This window comes from Gouania willdenowi, chromosome 21 (genome assembly GCF_900634775.1).
Source record: "Gouania willdenowi chromosome 21, fGouWil2.1, whole genome shotgun sequence".
In the NCBI taxonomy this organism is placed as follows: domain Eukaryota; kingdom Metazoa; phylum Chordata; class Actinopteri; order Blenniiformes; family Gobiesocidae; genus Gouania; species Gouania willdenowi.
Window position 1 is genome coordinate 25,754,409 of NC_041064.1, and position 22,559 is coordinate 25,776,967.

Genomic DNA, 22,559 nt, shown 5'->3' on the forward strand with positions numbered 1-22,559 from the left:
ATTGCTAGATGCCACCTCCTCCTTAATTAAAATCAACAACAGCCCATTCCAACACTCAATGGATTAAGGAGGTTATGTCATTTTTAAAAGTAGAGAAAATTAGACACTCAAGAAGGGGAAAGTTGAAAAAATTCTATAATAAATGACAACCGTTTATCAATATTTTTGCGACAACATAACCATCCCCACATTTCCTTCTTTCCTTTTTTTTAATTATTTTTTTTCAAATTTAATTTAATTTTTTAATTGTTTTTAATTTGAACATTATTAGTTATTTATTTTATTTACTCCTATGTTTAAGTTCCCAGATTAATATTTCTGTAGACTGTCTAAGTACTTTTTTCATTCAATTGTCTGGTTTTGTTTCTTGTAATTGTTATTTGTTCTTAAAAATATGAAAATTGAATGTTGTATACAAACGTTTAATGCTGACACTAATGTGCCCTGGTATATTTAAGTGCCTTTGATGTTCTTGTATACACATCAATAAAAAAATATGAAACAGAAAAATGAATAACACTAAAACATTTAACCATTTTTCCATACCAGTGCACAACACCTAAAACTAGAAGTGCCTTTAGCGTAGCCAATCTGTGCTACATAATAATTCCCATGCATGTTGTGCAGAGCATGGGGGAAAGACTTAGACAGCTTTTCATTAGTCATAATGGTAACAGGTAAAGTCACGTGGCCTGTTTTTCTCAGCTATGAAGCCACTACCACAGGGGGAACTGTTCATATTTTCAGCTGGAAACGCGAGTCGTTTTTACCTACCGGGATGTTTTGACCTTTATTTGCTGTGAAGCCCTTAAAGTGCATTCCAAAGCCTTTTTCTCTGCCTGCTTTTACAAGCACAGACAGAAAAAAAAAAACTAAATCAATTGCGTTTTCAGGTCAAGGAGAAGACAAAGTCACAAGTAGAATTTGGCAATAACTTCTGCCGTTCCATCATAGACGTTTAAACAAAAGTCATGTGAAGCTGTTTGACTATCAAGTAAAATGTTAAAGTAAAGGTGTTTTTTAGGTGCTTCTTTTGTTACCAGTTTGTGTTAATGACGGACAGAACGTCTGGCTCACCTGCTGAGCAACTGCTGGTCTCCTCAGGCTGCTATAGGGATGGGATTAGCAGAAGGATTTCCCGGGTCAGCAGTCTGGTTTGTTGGTTGATTAGTTGGCTGGAAGCCTGAAAAATAAGACAGACATACTGCCTTGAAGCATCAAAACCAAATGGTTGTGTGACGTACTTGATAACACTGTATGACCTGTTGGCTCTCTTTACCAAATAAAGCCTCCATTGTGTCTCATATTTCCAGTAACTGTGTCTTTTATCATTTCTCCTGCTGCCTTCTAGGATGAAGAGGAGGAAATTAAGCTAGAAATCAACATGCTGAAGAAGTATTCCCACCACAGGAACATTGCCACCTACTATGGAGCCTTCATCAAGAAAAGCCCACCTGGTCATGATGACCAGCTCTGGGTAAGTTTATAAATGAGAATTGGACGCACATACATGGCAGATACACAAGATTAGAAACACTCTCTAATATAACCTGTTGTAGTAGTCAAGCACTACTATAAGTTCTTCTTTGTTTGATTTTTGATGTTGTTTTTGCCTTAATGTTTGAAATAAACTGATATAATATGAACTAGATTACCACACAAAGTTTAAAAATAAGTTGTTTTCTTTATTAGCCTGAAAACTACATAAGGCAGTCGAAACTGTCAAACGGAGATACAGAATCCATAGTTTTCTAAATTTAACATATTTGTTATTAAAAAATCAAGAGGGCCAAACTGAATTAGAAATGATAATGGTGTGTGAACAAATGTACATTTTTGCAGCAGAAAAGTCACCTTAACATGTCAGTCCAGACCGCAGGATGAATTAATGACAAGATGTTTGTAAAAATGGCCTGAGAACAGAACACAATAGTTTAACTGATCGATTAGTAAATCAAGTTTATTCAACCCGATTGGTATTGAATGGAAATTTGTTAAATAAGCTGTAATTCACTTTGTTAGAGATTTTTCACTACAGAAAACTTTAAATTGCCTAGAAGACATTAAGCATTAAGAGAAATTAGAATAGAGTTTAATTGAAAAGGGTTATGAAATAACAAAAAGCAGAGAGTGACAACAAAAGGAGAATACAGAAGATAGAAAATAATTCCCCTAGTTTATTAAAGAAATGAGGATTTGAAGTAAGCCGGAGAGGTTTAGATGTTGCTCCTTTGTTGAAGGGAGGCTGACTTTGTTCTGTGACTCTTTAACTCTGCTGTTCCTGGAGAGAACAGATTTATCTCTCTCCACAGAACTGCCCTTGTTTGTTTTTACAGCTGCTCTGACAGACACCTTTTTACAGCCTTCACTGTTGTGGTTTCACGCTGTTCGCTCTCTTCAGGGTCACTTTTATGTCACTGACTCCTCATGAAGAACATGCAATGTGTAAAACTCTGTTTATTGTCTGATCTACAAACAACCTCACACAGATTGTTAGAGAATAAGGCAAATTACAAATATTGTGTTGGATTATTTTACATGAACGTATTCTGACTTTCATACCTAAAAATTAAGACTTAATTCTTTGCCAAGAAATTATTGCTGTTTCTCTGTTTTTCCCATTTGCATTTACAACAGTTTCCTTATGTTCATCAAGTAGAATGGGCACTCAAGAGTGCAAAGATGTTATGTTCTTCCTTTGTGCAGCAACTGTTGCAGTTGAGAGTGAGAAACTACAAAGCGCTGCTGTGGTTGGAAAAATAACAACTCATCTGTGTTTCACTTGCTTTTCTGGTTGATTCATTAACATTTACACTGTGATTCAACTGCACCTTGATTCAGATGCAAATGAAAATAGAATCATATTTTTAAGATAGCCAGAGTCTACTTTTTCACTCCAAATGAGAGTTTAATGAGTGTTTTCACACCTAACCAAAACTTTCACAGGAAAACACTCAGAGTGTGTTTATATTGGACTGGTGTGAAAACACTTTTAGATTTTCTACTGGCAGAAATTGCCCCCTCCTTTTTTTAAAATACTATATACATGTAAGTGTTGCACAACAGGAGATAATCTAGAGAAAAACGAGAAAAATTTGCCACAACTTATTATTTAGTATCAATTGTCTAATGAGCCGGTGAGGAGACCCCTGAATGTCTGGATAGTTTAGTTAATGCATTTTATAAAACATTTTTGTGTATGTTATTCATGTTGCACATACAGGTGCTGGTCATAAAATTAGAATATCATGAGAAAGTTGATTTATTTCAGTGATTCTATTCAAAAAGTGAAACGTGTATATTATATTAATTCATTACACACAGACTTATATATTTCAAAAGTTTATTTCTTTTAATTTTGATGATTATAACTGACAACTTATGAAAACCCCAAATTCAGTATCACAGAAAATTAGAATATTACTTAAGACCGATACAAAAAAGTAGTTGGAGCTCCTTTTGCCTGTGTTACTGCAGTAATGGGGCGTGGCATGGAGTCGATCAGTCTATGGCACTGCTCAGGTTTTATGAGAGCCCAGGTTGTTCTGTTAGTGGCCTTCACCTCTTCTACAATGTTGGGTCTGGCGTCTCGTATCTTCCTCTTCACAATACACCATAGATTTTCTATGGGTTTCAGGTCAGGCGAGTTGGTCGGCCAATCAAGAACAGGGATGTGCCGGTGCCAAGTCCTGTTGGAAAAGGAAATCTGCATCTCCATAAAGTTGGTCAGCAGCAGGAAGCATAAAGTGTTCTAAAACTTCGTGGTAGACGGCTGTGTTGACCTTGGACCTAAGGAAACACAGTGGACCAACACCAGCACATGACATGGCACCCCAAACCATCACTGACTGTGGAAACTTAACACTTGACCTGAAGCAACATGGATTCTGTGCCTCTCCTCTCTTCCTCCAGACTCTGGGACCTTGATTTCCAAAGGACATGCAAAATGTACTTCATCAAAAAACATAACTTTGGACTACTCATCAGCAGTCCAGTCCTTTTTGTCTTTAGCCCAGGCGAGACGCTTCTGACGCTGTCTCTTGTTCAAGAGTGGCTTGACACAAGGAATGCGACAGCTGAAACCCAAGTCTTGCATACGTCTGTGCGTGGTGGTTCTTGAAGCACTGTCTCTAGCTGCAGTCCACTCTTTGTGAATCTCCCCCACATTTTTGAATGGGTTTTGTTTCACAATCCTCTCCAGGGCACGGTTATCCCTATTGCTTTTACACTTTTTTCCACCACATCTTTTCCTTCCCTTCACCTCTCTATTAATGTGCTTGGACATAGAGCTCTGTGAACAGCCAGTCTCTTTAGCAATGACCTTTTGTGTCATCTTGCCGTCCTTGTGCAAGGTGTCAATAGTCGTCTTTTGGACAACTGTCAGGTCAGCAGTCTTCCCCATGATTGTGTAGCCTACAGAACTAGACTGGAGATCATTTAAAGGCCTTTGCAGGGCATCAGGTGTCTTCAATATTGAACCTCTCCACAATATTCTATTTTTCTGAGATACTCAATTTGGGGATTTCATTCGTTGTCAGTTATAATCATCATTAAAAGAAACAAACATTTGAAATATGTCAATCTGTGTGAAATGAATGTATACAATATACAAGTTTCACTTTTTGAATGGAATTACTGAAATAAATCAACTTTTTCATGATATTTTAATTTCATGATCAGCACCTGTATGGTTGCATGGTTGGTTATGTTGATGGGGGATTTGTTCTAAGAACCCCAAAAACATAGTATTTGAGGTTTATTTTCCCAAACTCACCTGTTTTCCAGAGTTTTAGCCTCTGAAAAGTCACTTTCTGAGCAAGTCTACACAAACAGGCTGATTTGCGGCCTACTTATGCATATTCATGAGCGGGCGTGTCTATAGACGACACTGACTTCCTCCTCCCCGCTTGGTGACGTAGGGCCAGAGGACGGCCCGCCCTCCTCCCACCTACTCTGTAGCCGAGCTCATGCTGCTTTATAAACATGAGACAGAGCGTGGGGGCTGGGCATTCGCCAGTACATACATAGACTGTAGAAAATACATACATAGCACTGCGCAAAGGACGCTGAAAAGCTCACCTTTGTGGGCGTGTCTGTTTACATGTCAATCACGGCAGAGAGCTTCCTGGAGGCGCAGCTTCTCCAGCTCAGTGCGTCATCAAATTGGAGCGAGGTGTTTGTGCTCACCCTGCAGTAAGAAAGGAGCAAATCTCCCTCTAACTAACAATTGAGAGACTCAGTTAAAAAAACACTTTGGGCATGTGATAGCACTTTTATGAGCACAGAAAAGTCGATTTAGCTTAACATGGGCCCTTTAAATCTGAGTCTTAAATCTTTCTCTACGCAAAGTCTTGTTCTGTATTTTGTTTTCGTGTTTGTCAAAGCTAAAAATCCACTTTCACACAAGTACGTGGTGGCAAAGGGCATCAAAGTCTTGACAGCATGTTTGGCTAGCACAAAACAATGTACCTGTAGCTCTCATAATTTTTGCACTTTTTTGGTGAGAGTTTCTCTGTTACCACTAGAGAGTAATCTTACCAATGTGTAATTTGTGGCAATGCTTGGAGGCCCCTGACTGCTGCTCTATTTAGATTCTAGTTTCCAATTTTTTTTATTTTTGGCAACGTACCTCCGATGACAATTTGCGTACCCCACTTTGGGAACCGATGCCACAGCCCTTTATCTTCTAGCTGTAAATTGTCTCTCTCGCTCTGTGTCCTACAGCTGGTGATGGAGTTTTGTGGTGCGGGTTCCATCACAGATCTGGTCAAGAATACCAAAGGCAACACGCTCAAGGAGGACTGGATTGCCTACATCTCAAGAGAAATACTCAGGGTTAGCTGTTCTTACTGCTATTTACTTCTAAAAACATGTACACATGTTATCACTGGATTTAAAAAACCCTATATATATATATAAATGTCAAGTTATTTAAATATATCCAAAAATGAGACAATCTTTTTTTTTTTTAAATGTTAATGCTACATGTAGTGACATTCTATTCATTTAAATGTGTTTATAATTATATTATTAATCAAAGTCAATACTCACAAAAATGATAGAATTAGGCACATGATATATTGTGGGTATAGTGTAAGATAACGGCTGGTAAATATGGTTCTCTCCATCTCTACAGGGATTGGCCCACTTGCACGCTCATCATGTCATCCATCGTGACATCAAGGGACAAAACGTGCTGTTGACTGAAAATGCTGAAGTTAAACTGGGTAGGATTTTATGTTGGTTTATTTTTTTTTAAATCACTGCCCACTCTGAGTTTTGGATGCTTTGAAAATTTGTGCCTGGCCAATTCAAATCACTAACTAACCTAGTCTGTTTTTTGTGTTTTAACCATATTATTCCTACTTTGAGGTACTTCTTTTATATTAACTCGATCTTATTTATCATCAGTGGATTTTGGTGTGAGTGCTCAGCTGGACCGGACAGTGGGCCGGAGGAACACATTTATCGGGACCCCCTATTGGATGGCCCCAGAGGTCATCGCCTGTGATGAAAACCCTGATGCAACCTACGACTACAGGGTGAGGAGGACGCTGGGTGCTCCATAAAGAGTTTGAGACACAGTAGAGGACTTGGAGTAACGTGTAAAAAGAAATACAATAATGTGACTTCTTACAACCAGTGACACACATAAAATGATAAAAACTGAAAGAAAATTGTGGCAAGGTTATTACATGTGAACACATTGCATTCTGCAGAAATCTTTCATGGGTGCAACCCACTTACTCAGCTCTGCTGCTCTGCCCACAAATACATGTTCCTTACAAACATGAAACCATTTAAAAGGGAAATAACTAAGCTTTCCAATAGATGTATCTACCAAACACAAATATTCTTTCAGGGCCTGTACGACAAAGATGGATTATCTCTTATTGCACTAACTTTTGGGATCTATTCCGTGTGTGCTGTACTACGACACTGCCTCCTGACCAATCGGTTCCTTGGAAAATGACGTGCCCAAGAATGGGCGGGTCATTCTTGTGGATCAGATCGGACAACTGACAGGAGAGAAAAAATATTGATGGTCACATGTAATCCTTTACATTTACTCCATCACATCATATAGGAAAGATGTCCATTTTCATTTGATAGACTGGCCTCTATCTGCTGATGAAGCCTCATTCATATATCACGCTGTTGGTGACGCTGAGAGTCTCAGTTCTGTAAGATAATACAGGTTGTATGAAATAAAACTATGGTTCACGTCATGATGAAGGCTTACTAAGCATATACTGAACGCAGCGTCAGAGCCACAGGCTGCACTCAAAATGAGGTGGATACGTGAATAAAAAACCTGTTTGTGCCATATTAAAATGAAATTGATCAGTGTGTCACGATTTTATCCATTAATAGTCTGCAATTGTCTGCAAGCAACCCTAACCATTGCTAATGTTTGGTTTGGTGAAGCCTGCTAACAAAGAGATAACCCCAGATATATTAATCCATCTTTGTAGTATTGGTGCTCAATGTATATACAAACAGCACGTTCTATACGAACAGCATTACTCAAAGTTAAAAACTCAGATGAAGGTTGTCGGTTTAAACGCTATCTTTCTTTGTGGAGATAACACATTTTCCCTGAGTTGAGTCGGAGTTTATTCATGGTCAGTTGGAGTCTATAGATTCACGGTAGGAGTGTAGAAGTCACCAACCTTATGTTATCATCTGTTCTTTAGAGTGACCTGTGGTCATGTGGAATCACGGCTATAGAGATGGCTGAGGGAGCTCCTCGTAAGTATTCTCATACGCACCAAGCTAATTGCACTTTGTCATTTTACAAGCATTAAAGTTTGTTTAGTGTCACTGATCTTTCCTCTTATTGATTGTGTTGTGTTCACTAGCTTTGTGTGACATGCATCCAATGAGAGCACTCTTCCTCATTCCCAGAAACCCCCCTCCAAGACTTAAGTCCAAAAAATGGTGCGTCAACTTCCTCATCCAATTCCAATCCATCAAGATTTTAATGTTCAAAAGTGGATGATGGTTGTTTAATTTAAAGTAACACACATTTCACCCTAACAGGTCAAAGAAGTTCTTCAGCTTCATCGAGGGCTGCCTGGTGAAGAACTACACTCAGCGGCCTCCCACTGAACAGCTGCTCAAACACCCGTTTATCCGCGATCAGCCCAATGAGAGGCAAGTTCGTATTCAACTCAAAGACCACATCGACCGAACCAAGAAGAAGAGGGGAGAAAAAGGTGAGTCCTCTAAAGCTGAACTCATCCAATTAATTCACTCAGTGCCATTGACGAGATAACTCGTCATTTCAAATCCTAACGCTCAGTGCCATTGACGAGATAACTCGTCATTTGCGTTTTTTTCACGCGGATTACTAGAAAACACCCTGGCGGAGGTCCCTCATCAATATCTAAGCTGTGGGGTGTTGTAGTGATCAACTGTGCCCTGAAGATGTCAGCAGTACACCTTTAGATGAGAGATTAGCCACTGATGCTACCATTAGCTGGGGAGGAGAAGCAGGAACGAGGGAGATTATGGCGCTACAGAGTGATATTGTGACGTATCCAGCAGCTCACAGCTCCATACACTAACACAGAACATGTGTGGACATGAGTGGATTATTGATAATGTTGCGATGGTGAGATAAAACCATCAACTAACCGGGCCAAACGGGTCATCCCTGCATGTCGGGAGGAGGGGGAGGAGGGGGAGGGTTAATCAGCTCATATTATGTCTATGTTTTGCTTTACATTCATGCCTTTTCATCTGATTTTTTTTTATGCTTCTAGACTCTGAGGGCATTTTTGAAAAGGTTATCTATTAGCTCTGTACAACATAGATTGTATCTGGCAAATTAACACCAGCAATCTATTTAACGCTTTTGCCTGTGATGATGGATATGAAATGGATATGTGTGTCTTTGGAATCTTCAATCTTTACTCCTGAATTCAACATTTTTGGACTGAATAATTATAAGATAATTTTTTAATCCTGTTCTTCATTTCAAATTGCTATCTTTTCTTGACTTCATTTGCAATTTTTCTCTTTATCTCCTCAGCATTGACTTTCTCACATAGATTTTGCATGTTCATCTGCTTCAGCATTTTTTTATTTATAATATTAGAAAATCAGGCCCTGTAATCTGTAATAATGTGAATATATTTTTGTACTATGTAATATATTTTTGTGTTGTTAAAAGTTGTTTTCCACATTTTGCTTGACTGTAGACTAGTTTTATTAATTGGTACAGTGATCAAACTGAACCTGATGGTCTTCTTACAGATGAGACTGAGTATGAATACAGTGGTAGTGAAGAGGAAGAGGAGGAAGCATCTGAGCAAGAGGGAGAACCAAGGTAACCTTGTGGTGTCATTTCAGTTTAAAACTAAAATAACCTTTTTACCTCTGCCAATGAGGTAATATTTCCTCCAATGTTTGTTTATCTGTTAGTAGGATTGCATGAAAAGTACATAACAGATTTTGACAAAATGTCAAACAAAGATAGACCTGGAAGAGATGCAGATGAATATTCTGATTCAGGATCAGTTTAAAAAATAAAAAAATCCTTTCCCTCATCTTTGGTGAAATTTCATAAATTGATATCTCAGTTCAAAATGTATTGATCTTTATGAAATTTGACTCAGTTTTGTCAGGTTGGTTGTTCAATTACCTCACCGAGTTTCATCAGGATCAGATCCGGATTGCGTATTTCAACATTCATGCAATTTTTTTTTAAGTAGGGGTGCCCATACATCTGAATCATTATATATTGCTATATAATTGTTATATATACAACTCTTAAGTGACAATCAAGTTTAAAAAAAGATATGTATTGTTTTGTTACATTGTTATAAATGAACTTAACTTAATTATGATGTTAATTAGTTTTCACACTTTGCCTTTTCCATGGTGTCCGTGTAGTCCTTGTAGTGCCTTTAAGTGAGTTGATTGTATTTCCGACTAACTATAAGGTGTGGTTTTGCTTCATCAGCTCAATTGTAAACGTGCCAGGTGAATCCACTCTGCGTCGGGACTTTATCCGTCTGCAGCAGGAAAACAAGGAGCGCTCGGAGGCTCTGCGCCGCCAGCAGCTCCTGCAGGAGCAGCAGCTCCGAGAGCAGGAGGAGTACAAGCGCCAACTGTTGGCGGAGAGGCAGAAGCGTATTGAGCAGCAGAAGGAGCAGAGGAGGAGGCTGGAGGAGGTGAGACTGAATGTTTACTCGTAAAAAAAAACAGGCTTTTCTGGTCATGAAGTTGGAAACAATGCCTCCTGAGTGAATTCTCAAATCATGGTTTAACCTCACTGGCTGATTCATACTGGTCATTTTAAAGGTACACCGTAGACTTTTTGACCTAAAGAGTTGATCCATATGAGTTATTTTAAATGATTCCTCAGGCCAATATACAGCACTTGACAGTGTCATTGACCCCCGACGAAGGGGGCCGACGAAGTTGGTGAGGCCAGTTAGTCGGGGGGGAACGCCACAGACGTGGCATGGTGGGCTGAGTGCCGGACCTCCGGCATCCCTCACATCCCAGCCCGACTGACCCATCCCTTAGAGCCAATCCTTATCCCAAAGTTACAGGTCAACTACTGTCTGCATACACAATCAAAATACATGGGAGGCTGGCCCGACTGACTGTTTGTTGATTTTTGCGACAGTGCTGCGGCGCTTGACGTGAAAGTTACAGGTCTAGAGCCCCTAGTGCTGAAAATTACACAGTGTGCCTTTAAGTGTGCTGGGCATTTTAAAAGGAGTGGACACAATATACTAAAGTTTATTTTGTAGCGCAAACACCAGCTTCAATAAGTGTGATTATTTCACAATTTAGACAAACACTTTTAACAATCAGTCTTCTCAAAATGTAAATTGTAAAGGAAAAGAATATATTTTCCGGCATATACATTCCTATTTTTTCATTTAAATTTGAGGATGCGGTCAATATGGCTGAGCGTTCTAAGTGTGGATTTTTCGGTGAGTCGGCACATATTTGTCCAGTGAAAGCAGCTGTCGGGAGTAAGAAGTGTGTTCCGACCGTCAGTCCTGGTGGGATGAGTAATCTGCCTCCACCACTGCACATCTATGTGACAGAAAGTTCCAAAAACAAGCTTCGATAGTTGTGGGTAAAGTGATACAGTCCCAGCACACAGGACGGGTAAGATGTGCCTTGTATGTAGAGGAAAGATGTATGAAAGCAATGACTGCAGATGTTTTACATCTGTCATGTATTTGGTTTCATTCTCTATGCCTAAAATAGGTTTGCTTAAATAAAAAGTAAATATGTGTAATAAATAGAAGTTTCTGGAGCAGGGGAGGGCTGTGGCTTCGTGAATAAAAGATACAACAAGGTTTAAAATGTAACAAATCTTGGCAAGTTTGTAATCGTAGGAAATAATAAATGGCATAGAGTTGCCAAATTGCCACATTAGGTTTGTTCATGAGTGATCATGCACTGGACTCTGAGACAGTGAGAGTTTTAGTAAAAACTGACCATAAAGACTTATAAATGGACTGATGAGCAGACGTAAGGGGGTGAGTTCATGTGTCGATGGAAACCCATCAGTTGAAACTCATCAGAATACAGAAGCCCACCTACCTGCACGTTCTAATTGGGGTTGTTTGAAGAGTTGTTTGAAGAGCACCTTCTGTAGCCAATAGAGTGCAGGCTATGTGAGGGAGCGGCTCATCCATGGATTTTTCCAGGATTATTGTGAATTCCTTTGAAATCTGCAAATAAATAATAATAATAATAATAATAAAGCAGTTTTTCTTTCACCTAAATGTTTTTCAAAGCCTCTCTAAAATCACCCTCTTAAAAAAACTGAATTGAAATTATTGTAAAACATTTCTAAAACACAAACCTGTTCAATAGAAAACTGTAACGCATCTTTAAATTGTTACACATTAAAATTTGGAATTGAATAAAAATTTGTTTGACTTTTGTTGTGCCCAACTTTTAGATATCTGACCAACTACTTTATTATACTTGTTTTATTCTCTGCTTCTTTGTCATGAACAGTTATTGTAACATTGGGGGCATAAACAGTCTCTACTTTGATTGTTTTAAAACATGATCTGGATCTAGAGCATTATTAGTGTAAAATACTACAAGACAAACTCATATTTGACCTAATCTGATGGTAAATGTCTCTTTATTCTAATTTCACTGAGACTCCAAGATAGAAAGACTGTTTGTTGTTTCAAGTAACTCTGTCCATATATTGTTGAAGCATCACTGGATTCCTCCCAGCAGATAAGCGGCAGGTTTAAAAACAACTAAAAATAAATACTGCGTGGGAAAAAGCATGTAGTATTTATGAAATGTTGTACATGAATCTTCTTAAAGATGGAGGATAGTTTTGTATTCAGGATTAAGTTTGATCATCATTCAGACCAAATTTAAATGGTTTTATAGGTGTATGCTCTCTCAGACGCATGGTAAAGGTTAATTAAATGAAAGATATCACTGAAAATGGTAGATTCATGACAACGTATGAGCACACAGATGGAACTGTAAAGATCCTGTTGAAAATGGTGAAAGATGACTTATTTAAACTCTGAATATGAATTCTCACAGGCCGTTGTTAGTGGTAAGAAATACACTGATATCACACTTTGCTTTGCTGGAGTCATCCGTACATAATGTAGAATCCTCATTAATGGAGTTTAGCTTCAGCTTGAACTCTTTCCAGTCTAAACATGCTTGTATTGAGTTTAACTGGTTGGTTATTAGTCATGCCAGGCTGGAGTATCACAATTACAGATTGTGACCTGTGGCCATGTTGTTGGATGTTTTTGTGATGATATTTCATATTATATTCCAGAATCAATTACAGGTTGCTATCAGAAGGAAAAAAGGTAATTACAGGTACTGTCCTCAGGGAAATTAACCTAAAACCATTTATTCTGTAATTATCCTGTAATCCGTTGCTTTTCCTCCTCAACATGCAAAGAAAGGGAGGAGATTATTTTTGGAGAAGTAAGAGATGATAACGATATACAGTAAGCGGTAGGACTAAGGAGTGTAGTAAGAAAAAGCATGAAAAACAGGTGAAACGCAAAAAGACTGACAGATCATTTTGCTTTAATATCACTGGGCCAAATGTGCTTGTTTCGTGTTTAAGTTTGTGTGTGACATGTTTCCCCACGGCAGCTGCAGCACAGCAGACCTTTGGCTTTGATTCATGACCATGCTTGTTACTGCTGATTCAGCCACAGTTGATCCTGAGCCATGTTCAGTGAAATACCAACCTGCATGTGCTCTCATGTTTGCATTGATCACCTGAATCCTCACTTTGTAAAACCACAACATTTTCAAAGACCATAACTTTGGGGTCCTGCAGCTTTTCTTACAAATGTGTGTGTGTGTGAGTGCTAATTTTGTCGACTAAAAATTTACATCCTATATTTTGTCGATTTCTTTAGGTGACAATAAATAGATATAATATAGTATATTTTGACTAAAAAAGCGTAAAAGTTTAATTTCATCGCTATGGGATGAAATCCAATCAGAACTCGTGATCATGTGGTCTTACACATTAATATAATTCAATATCAGGTTAATAAATGGTAATCAAATCTTTAAAAAAAAAAGCATAAACCCTTATCCTGTATATTTGACATCTGTAACAGATTCAGTCGACTAAAATGATACTGACTAAAACTAGACTATAACTGCAATAGTCCTGATGACTTCATTTTGACTACTACTAAGTTGCATTTTAGTAAAAGAAAACTATGATTAAAAGTGTCTGCTCGAGAGGCCCACGGCACTGCCTGTCAGATTTAAACCTTTACTCACATTAGGTGCTCTATAACACCCCACTTAAAATTTTGACACCAGTTCAGAATTATGGGCATTGAAATCACTCACACTTGTAAATACATATCATTTTACCTCTGACTAAAAATCTAATCCACAGAGAGCACAGCCTGGGATTTATTTGTCAGTTTGTGGATTAACTTTAAAGCGCCTGCCATCTTTAACAGGAAACCATTAAAGTGCAGCATGTTTAAAATTACCCCTACACTGTACTCTCACAAATATTAGGACACCATTGAAAATGAATGCATTACAACCATTTAATGACCACAGGGCTACAAAATAAAGCATGTCGTAAAGTATTGAGATGATCCTCTGTGGTTAAAAAAGAGGAAAATCGACCAACATCTTGAAGGTGAATTGGTTGTGGGTTTGAATCCGGCTCCATTTCTGTCATTGCTGTGCGAGACACACGACTTAAAGCACATTCCCTCGTAAGGGTTAGGGTTATGCTAACCCTAGCATGAAAGAATAGTTAAAGAGCAGTGGACTAAGAGTCTGTTGTATGTAGATAAAAGCTGTTTCTTCATCACTATAACAGTGAAACTACAGATTTATCTTATACAAACCAGAGCCATAGTGCTTTTTTTGTGCTTTTAATCTCTGAAATTTCTGCCTTCTTATTGATCATTTCCTGCTCTTTGACATGTGCTGCATGTTGACGTTTTACGTTGTGTTCAGATTATTTACAGTTGAGGTCTCAAACTGCGCCCTGTAAACTGAAATCATGCCTGTGAAATGTTTCTATTAATGATCACTAAGTTGAATATTTATTTCAATTAATCAAAGTACACAATATATTTTGAAGAAGACATTGACTAGAAGTCCGTGAGCACAGTTGTCCACTGATTTCATTAAAGGGCAGCTTTTTTTAAAAAAATTAATGAACATTTCTAGGGATGCTTCGATACCACTTTTTCCAAACAATATTTGGGTATGTGTACTTGCCGATCCCAAGTACCGATACCGACACAAAACTCTTAAGCAAAATTCAATAAATTGGAAGACAAATTTTATTCTCTACTTGTTACAATAAATGTTTATATATTAGATATAAATAATTTAAAAAAAATGACTATAAAACTGACATTTCACAACATGTTCTGTATAAATACAGTATGTCCCCAGAAATGACAGGCAATCATTCAAAGCTATAGGATGCAATGGGTATCGGTTCTTGCATATCAGTGAACTTTAGCGAGTATATGAATGCAGGATTGGACCGATACCAGTATCGGTATTGGTGCATCTCTAGAAATTTCCTTGTTCTCTTTTTAGCAGTAAAAAAAATACTATTTAGGAATGACTAATAACTTTGAATTGGCGTTTTTGCATATGTTTAACAGGCCTACATATACAAGGGGATATTCAATGTTTGGAAAACTACTGTTTGCAAGGTTTTTAATTAGATATTTTCATAAAGATAATTGGTGTCGAAAATCTTTATGCAGAATTTACAGAGATATCAAATAGGGCAGTAAGTAGTTGAAAGCACAGATGATCTTTTTACTTACCAAAAAAAAATTGAAGCAAAAATAACCCCAAAAAACACTTGCCTTACCAACGAAAAAACTTAGGTCAAGATAATATTTGAATAGTTTTGTGCAGGTTTCTTTTTAATACGCTGGCTTTGTTCACTCGTAGCAACAACGGCGTGAGCGAGAGATGAGGAGGCAGCAGGAGCGCGAGCAACGCCGACGTGAGCAGGAGGAGAAAAGACGCGTGGAAGAGATGGAGCGACGCCGCAAAGAAGAGGAAGAGCGCAGGAGGGCCGAGGAAGAAAAGAGGAGAGCTGACCGAGAACAGGTAGAAACAAATCAGATTGAACCGATACACTCAACTTTTATCACTATAATGAATTTCACTTTGTAAGCAAATATTTTAAATAATCATGTATTATGTGGATAATACATTGGCTCCTACCAGGGTTGGGGTCAAATACATTTTAATATTTAAATTTCAATTATCCATGTTCAATTCCAATTCAATTACGATTAGAGTGCCCAGCATTTTTCCCAATTACAATATAAATTATGATTTTTTTAATGTTCTGAAAATCAATTACAGTTACGTAAGTGCTTTTGTATTTGTGAGTGTATGTTGTCATTTTAGCATATTTACATTTCAGTACATTGATTATAATATCTTATTAAGTAAACAACAGTTGGAATTTAGCAATAGCTGTAAACTTATTGTACAAAGCATCAGTTACATTCCCCAGTTTTGTATTTAATCAAACTATTACAGTGCCCGTCGGAAGTATGTATTCATATAGTGGGGGCTTATGTAGAGTTGTCAATTATGGCGAAATGTAAGTATGTGTTTGAAGGTTGGATGTACAAAGAGGTGTACATACTCTGTACTCTGTACTCTGTAGTGTTATAAAGGGGTATATATGCGGGTGCAAAGTAAAATAGCGAGTGCGATTGCGATGAACATGATAAATTGATAAATAAAGTTTGCACCAATACTGCGGTTTAGGTAGAATCTGATAAAAAGACACTTAAATTCGTACAAATAAAACTATTTATTTAGCATTCAGCATTTCTTAGTGCAGGGGTGCTTATCATTCAAGGTTAGTGGTGTGTGTGTGTGTGTGTGTGTGTGTGTGTGTGTGTGTGTGTGTGTGTGTGTGTGGGGGTGGTTCGCTTCTACATATATGCGCACCAGTCTAACGCACTCGTTAGCATACGAGTGCGTTAGTTGTGCATAGTTGTGCATACACATTAAAGTGTATGCACAACTATGCCACACCTGGATGTGCACCTAACAAACATAAATATATCAGTCACACGTAGACGCAGGTGTGGCGTTAGGGAAGCTATAGCGATCAGGCGCGCTTCACTATGTAGCACTGTCTACGTGACATGTAAAAAATTGTTAGTGTGTGTGTGTGTGTGTGTGTGTGTGTGTGTGTGCGTGCGTGCGTGCGTGCGTGCGTGCGTGCGTGTGTATGAGTGTGTGTGTGTGTGTGTGTGACTCGCTACTTGTCCATCTCTCCTCTGTGGGCTCCACACACGCGCATCAGTCGCGCCCATGCACCCACTCAGTGACTCACATCAGGTTGAAATGCGTGTGTCTCAGGCCCATTGCGTGAGACTTGAGAGCTTTGCTAGTATAATGTGTGCAAGCTTTTAGAAAAGTTTCAGGTCGAACAGACACTGCGTCAGGGAGATCTGCGCTCTACAGACAGACAGACGGTCCTTGCTTTAATAGATAGATAGATATATAATATATACAATTTTTTATAGAATCTCCATGCCAATTACAAAGTAAATTATGATTACAACAGCAACTGATTTTTTTCAATTACTATTACAATTGTATTTATGTCGAAATTGTAATTAATTACCGATTACACAATTATAATTATAATTGACCCAATCCTGCCTCCTACTGATATTGAACAGGTATTTTCTGGGTTTTCCTGTCGTTTGATGAGTCCCTTGTGTTTGATTGACAGGAATACATCCGTCGTCAGCTGGAGGAAGAGCAGAGACACCTGGAGATTCTGCAACAGCAGCTTCTTCATGAACAGGCAATGTTACTGGTTAGTGCTTAACACATCACATTTAAATCAGCGTTGGTTTAATTCATCCTCAGTGCACTGACCAACGAAAGACTAGAATAGTTGTGTTGTGTTTTCCTCAGGCTATTTTATTTCCTAAAGGGTATCTGCACTAGTCATGTATGAAGCAGAAAATGTGTTCTTTATATTAGCAATGAACAAAATATGTCTCCACATTTATTTAAACACACACACACACACACACACACACACACACACACACACACACACACACACACACACACACACACACTCACACACACACGCACACGCACACGCACACACGCACACACACACACACAGTTCATAAAGGGGCAATCAATGTCTCCACCTTTACTCTGATCGATTTCTCAACTCATGGTTTAACCTCAGGTGTTTATTGATAATGGAAATGTAGTCTGCAGGGCATTGTAAAAGGACCAACACAATATGCTAAAATATTTATTTTGTAGAGCAAACTCCAGCCTCATTGAGTTTGATTATTTCACAATTATGATGTAGATTGTTAAAGCAAAAAACAAATGAAGTGGCAAAAATATCAATAAAATAAAACAGTTTTTCTTCTACCAAAATGTTAAAAATACATAATTTAAATATTGTTTGACTTTTGTCCTACCCAACAAAATCTATTTGACATTATTTGCTGACACTAGATAGAAATACACTCTTAGATTTCTGACCTACTACTTTATTATACTATCTTCTTTGGTTTATTCTCTGTTCCTTTGTCATGAACAGTAGTTATTTTAACACAATACAAACTGGGGGCATAATCAGACTACTTTCATTGTTTTAAAACATTGTCTGGATCTAGCGCATTATTAGTGTAAAATACTACAAAGACAAACTTATGTTTGACCTAATCTGATGATAAATGTGTGTTTATTGTGATTCCACTGAGACTTCAGGCTAGAAAGACAGTTGTTTCAAGTAACTATGTCCATATTGTTTAAGCATCACTGGATTCCTCCCAGCAGTTAAGCAGCAGGTTTAAAAATTACTAAAAATAAACAATCTGCAGGAAAATGCATGAAGTATTCATGAGACGTTTTACATGAATCTTCTGACACATGGAGGACGGTCTTGTTTTTAGGATAAAGTTAGATTATCATTCAGAGATATGTGCACATTTATTTTAAAACAAGCCAAAAAAACACACATTTAGAGTGCTTTTCCTTTTTTTTTGCAAGATGTAATACATTAAAATAAAATCCATGTGGAGCAGCCATGTTATGTTGAAGGTGACGTGAAGTTGTTGATTGTGGTTTAGTGTTTACATTCGGTCCTACCTGAGGCCTGTACTATGTACAGTAGCTCGACGTAACTTCAGGATCAAGCTGTTTTTTTCCTCTCCTAGCTGCTCTAAAATAACTATAAAGTTACCCGACTAAACTTCTAGTTGACAGAGCTTGAAAATAAAATTCACTACGCATGCCCTTTAATGGCTTTTCCATCAATTACAATGTCCCAAGCATTTATGTTTTAATGCTTCCACAGTTTTTATATGGTTAGCCTTTATTATTCTACTTCTCAGCCTAAGCCTTACACAAACTTTTCTGGATTTAATTAGTTTGCTTTCTAAAACGTACAAAGGGTTTTAGTCCAAGTTATGGTTTTTGCTGTTCCAAGGGGATCTATCATTGCTGAGGTCAAACATAAGAAGCTTTCTCAGGGTTTTCTTTGGGTAGTTGGGATGTTTACAGGTCCCTGAGGGATGATGATGATGTCACAGTGGGGAAGCTGGTCATCCATTTTAAAAAGGGGGTTTGCTTTGTTTTCATTCCAGATGTTCACTGAGAGGTCCATTTACAACGTTTGAATTGTCAGCTTCTTTTGGAGACAGAAATAATACTAGGAAATAATGAATCACATCCTGACACCGTGACAGACAAGATTTTGCACATTCACAATTTCGAAACAAGACACTGGGTTCTAATTATCTTTCAATTTGATTTCAGATGTGGACAGGCTAAAATAAAAGCTATTTGGCAGTTAATAAGTGTATATAGGACAATGGGAGTTAATGCTTGACATGTTAACCCTATCAGTCCATTAGCATCATCTCACGTGACGCGCTCCACGAGCTCCAGCCTCCACAGTTTATGTTAAAATTTGTCAAATAAACGTGTCTGTTACTCAGAGGGCAGCTGATCACCTGTAGGAGATCCCAGCACACAGAGCTCTGACGGGTAGTGAATAACATGTGGCTGACTGGGATTAGACAGATTTAAAAAAAAATTAAAAACTATGAAAAAAAATGTTTAAATGATACAGGCCAACAGCAGCTCATGGGTTCATGTGTGAATGTATTGTATTATTTTGGTAGTGTGCCTCATAAATACTTAGAATTTAAAGCATCATCTATGTAGAAACGTACGTACGCCACCTCAGGACTTGATGTGAAAGACCGCACATTATCGTGCTCGCTCCAGTTTCTGAACATCAGGATTTTGTCGTGGATTTTGACATACGCACGTTTTTGGGCGTAAGTACCTTTTGTAAATGAAGCCTCAGACTTTGTATCCAGCAATCAACCTCTCGACTGAAGATTACTTTCTTGCTCTGTTGCTTTTCGGCCCAAATCTATTTAGCAGGCTCTTCAGCTGCTTTCTGCTGCGTGGTAAGCAGTCGCTAATAACAAAGCAGGGGTAGGAAAATGAAGAGATGATGGATAATCTTAGAACCACATTAGCAGTGCAAGCTGCATTTAGCTCTACATTCATCATACTGCCTTTAACTTAGCTAACTAATGTGTTTAACTTAAGCCCCAGTCATCAAGGAAAAAGGAACAAGGAATAGAGAGAACAAACAATACATGTAAAACTTAAGAGATTTACAGCTGCTAAAACCATCATTCAGCTAAAGAAAATCAAAAGATAGATGTGAGGATATAAGATCATGAATGTGTTTTTGTGATCAAAAAGGAGTATTTATTTTTTAGTGGAGCTCTCTTCTTTATCTATCTATCTATCTATCTATCTATCTATCTATCTATCTATCTATCTATCTATCTATCTATCTATCTTTTCAGACAAATACAGATTTATGTTTGATCAGTTTGACTTTCAAAGAAAAGAAAAGGAAAAAACTGTAAAGGGTAAAAGTTAACAAAAGTTATCTTTTTGGTCAGATTGATTAATTTATTGATTACTGGGGTCTTTGCTCAAAGACGTTTTGCTGTCCTGCTGATTAAATAATACACACTACTCATGATTTTGATTTAAATGTTTGACTCCAGCGGGAGATGAAGTGAATCCTTAAAGGTGCAGTCCGCAACTCTCAGATCCCTCTCTCCCCCTCCCTCCCTGTTGCTCTCTTGCACTGCCTCCAAACTTTCCAAAGTCCCTCGCTCAGAGGAGCTAACATGCTCTGTTAAAAGCATATTACTGCAGCAATTCTCTCTCTCAATGTACACACACCTCAGCAGCAGGAGCAACAACACATGCACTACAGAGTTCTAGTGAAACAATTACAAATTAAACATAATGTAAATCAAGCAGCAGTAATTACCTTTCAAGCAAAAAAGTCACTAATTCCATCTTATACTCCTCCAGACCATACATTGTTAAAAAGACAGTGCTCTCGCCCAGGAAAGGGGCGGGGCCGGTGAGCAACAGCTGCCCATCAAACACAATCTTGGCTCTGTTTGGTTCTTTTTGCTCGGTCGCGGTGCATTCTGACAATCTGCCAAAGGCAGCAGTAGCAGCAGGGGAACTCAATGATCCTGTTTTTTTCACACAAACTACTAGTTTCATGTAAGGCTGTCCTTAAATAGTGACAGCTTTAGCAAATATGACAAAAAGTCACTTTTATAAGAGTTGCAGACTGCACCTTTAAAAGTGAGGCTCAGCATGGTTATGTTGCGCTTCCCTGCACTCAGGAGTATAAGTGGCGTGAGCTGGAGGAGCAGCGACAAGCCCAGAAGCTCCAGAAGCAGCTGCAGCAGGAGCAGGCCTACCTGCTCTCCCTTCAGCAAAACCAAACCGTGGAAAGTAGCAAAGCAACCACACAGCCCAGCAGCAAACCCCAACACAACCCTGAAACCAACCGGATAAAAAAGGCACAGACCTGCCAGTCTGACCAGTTCAGACACAGTCCAGCTTCCAGTCTAGAAAAGTCGACTGAATCCAAGTCCCCTGTTCCTGATGTCCAAGGCCCTGCCCCTGACTCTGAGCCAATCAGAGAGGTGAACGTCAGATCTCGATGTTGCTGTCGATTGCTTCCTCTGCTTGCGTTTCCTCACTCACACTGCTCTGCTCTGGGCTGACGGCTCGCTGACGCTGAGGGGTGAATGACGCTTCAATAACTGTTATCCCATTGGTGAACTCACACGTCTTAAGATTTGATAGTTAAAATGATATAGAAGGTTTTTGTCTTCCTGAAGCTAATCACAAGCTTCTTCTTACAATCAGGTTTGTTGGAGTGGGAATACATCTACATAATGCAGGACTGTAATACTTAAGCACTTGTGTTTTAGGCTACGTTCCCAAATCCAATCTTTTTGCCCATATGCGAACTGTATTCGATCTGTTAAAGACAGTCTGAACGGCACAATTCTGATTTTTTTAAATTCGACCCGGGTCACTTTCATATGTGGTCCTAAATTCGATACATCTCTGATTTTTTGACTGAAGTTTAGACGGCCGAGGTGCTTTCTATCCGACTCCTACGTCATAACCATCCAAACACTCTGTTTTAAAGCTGTAGCAGCCATCACACTGCAAATGGATAGAGCAATAAACCTAGCTCTCTTCTTTTTTTAGTCTCCTTGATGTTATGTAGTGCTGGCTTCTTTTGGGAAGAATATTTCTCAGCACGACACATAGTCCTACTCGGGACGCCTCCATATTTACTTCCATAAACACCGTACGTGCCTGCAGGGTTATGGATCACCTTAGGACCTCTTCTGTGCATGTGGGTCACTTCAGTGTTGCATTTCGTTCATATTCCAAACTAATTGAAGACACCTGTATTATGAACAATCACACCAAAAAAAATCTGATTTTTTGGAAAAATCTGAATTGTGCATTAAGACCTGCAGTGTGAACGTAGCCTTAGACCCTTGCTTTAGTTTCTTTTGGGAATCAGGCTCCTGGACCTGAGCGTGTGTCCTTACTTTTGTGTTTTAACTGAAATAAAATGCATGAAACTGGTGTTCCTTCTGGTTTATGTGTGTGGAGCACATTTA

At 38.5% G+C, this 22,559-nt stretch overlaps 1 protein-coding gene across 9 annotated transcripts in view; it reads left to right on the forward strand.

Moving 5' to 3' along the window:
- LOC114455648 (mitogen-activated protein kinase kinase kinase kinase 4-like) overlaps positions 1–22,559 on the forward strand; it is a 104,290-nt gene that overhangs the window by 53,653 nt on the left and 28,078 nt on the right. For 5 of the 9 annotated variants that reach the window (XM_028437016.1, XM_028437020.1, XM_028437021.1 and 2 more), the window contains exons 4-15: positions 1,352–1,477; positions 5,725–5,835; positions 6,137–6,227; positions 6,412–6,542; positions 7,698–7,752; positions 7,863–7,941; positions 8,044–8,219; positions 9,262–9,334; positions 9,971–10,181; positions 15,448–15,609; positions 17,267–17,353; positions 21,252–21,557. In XM_028437016.1, coding sequence (XP_028292817.1) covers positions 1,352–1,477; positions 5,725–5,835; positions 6,137–6,227; positions 6,412–6,542; positions 7,698–7,752; positions 7,863–7,941; positions 8,044–8,219; positions 9,262–9,334; positions 9,971–10,181; positions 15,448–15,609; positions 17,267–17,353; positions 21,252–21,557 — 1,608 coding nt within the window. The remainder of the gene's footprint in view (positions 1–1,351; positions 1,478–5,724; positions 5,836–6,136; positions 6,228–6,411; positions 6,543–7,697; positions 7,753–7,862; positions 7,942–8,043; positions 8,220–9,261; positions 9,335–9,970; positions 10,182–15,447; positions 15,610–17,266; positions 17,354–21,251; positions 21,558–22,559) is intronic. The other 4 variants (XM_028437018.1, XM_028437022.1, XM_028437024.1 and 1 more) reach the window with 2 other exon arrangements.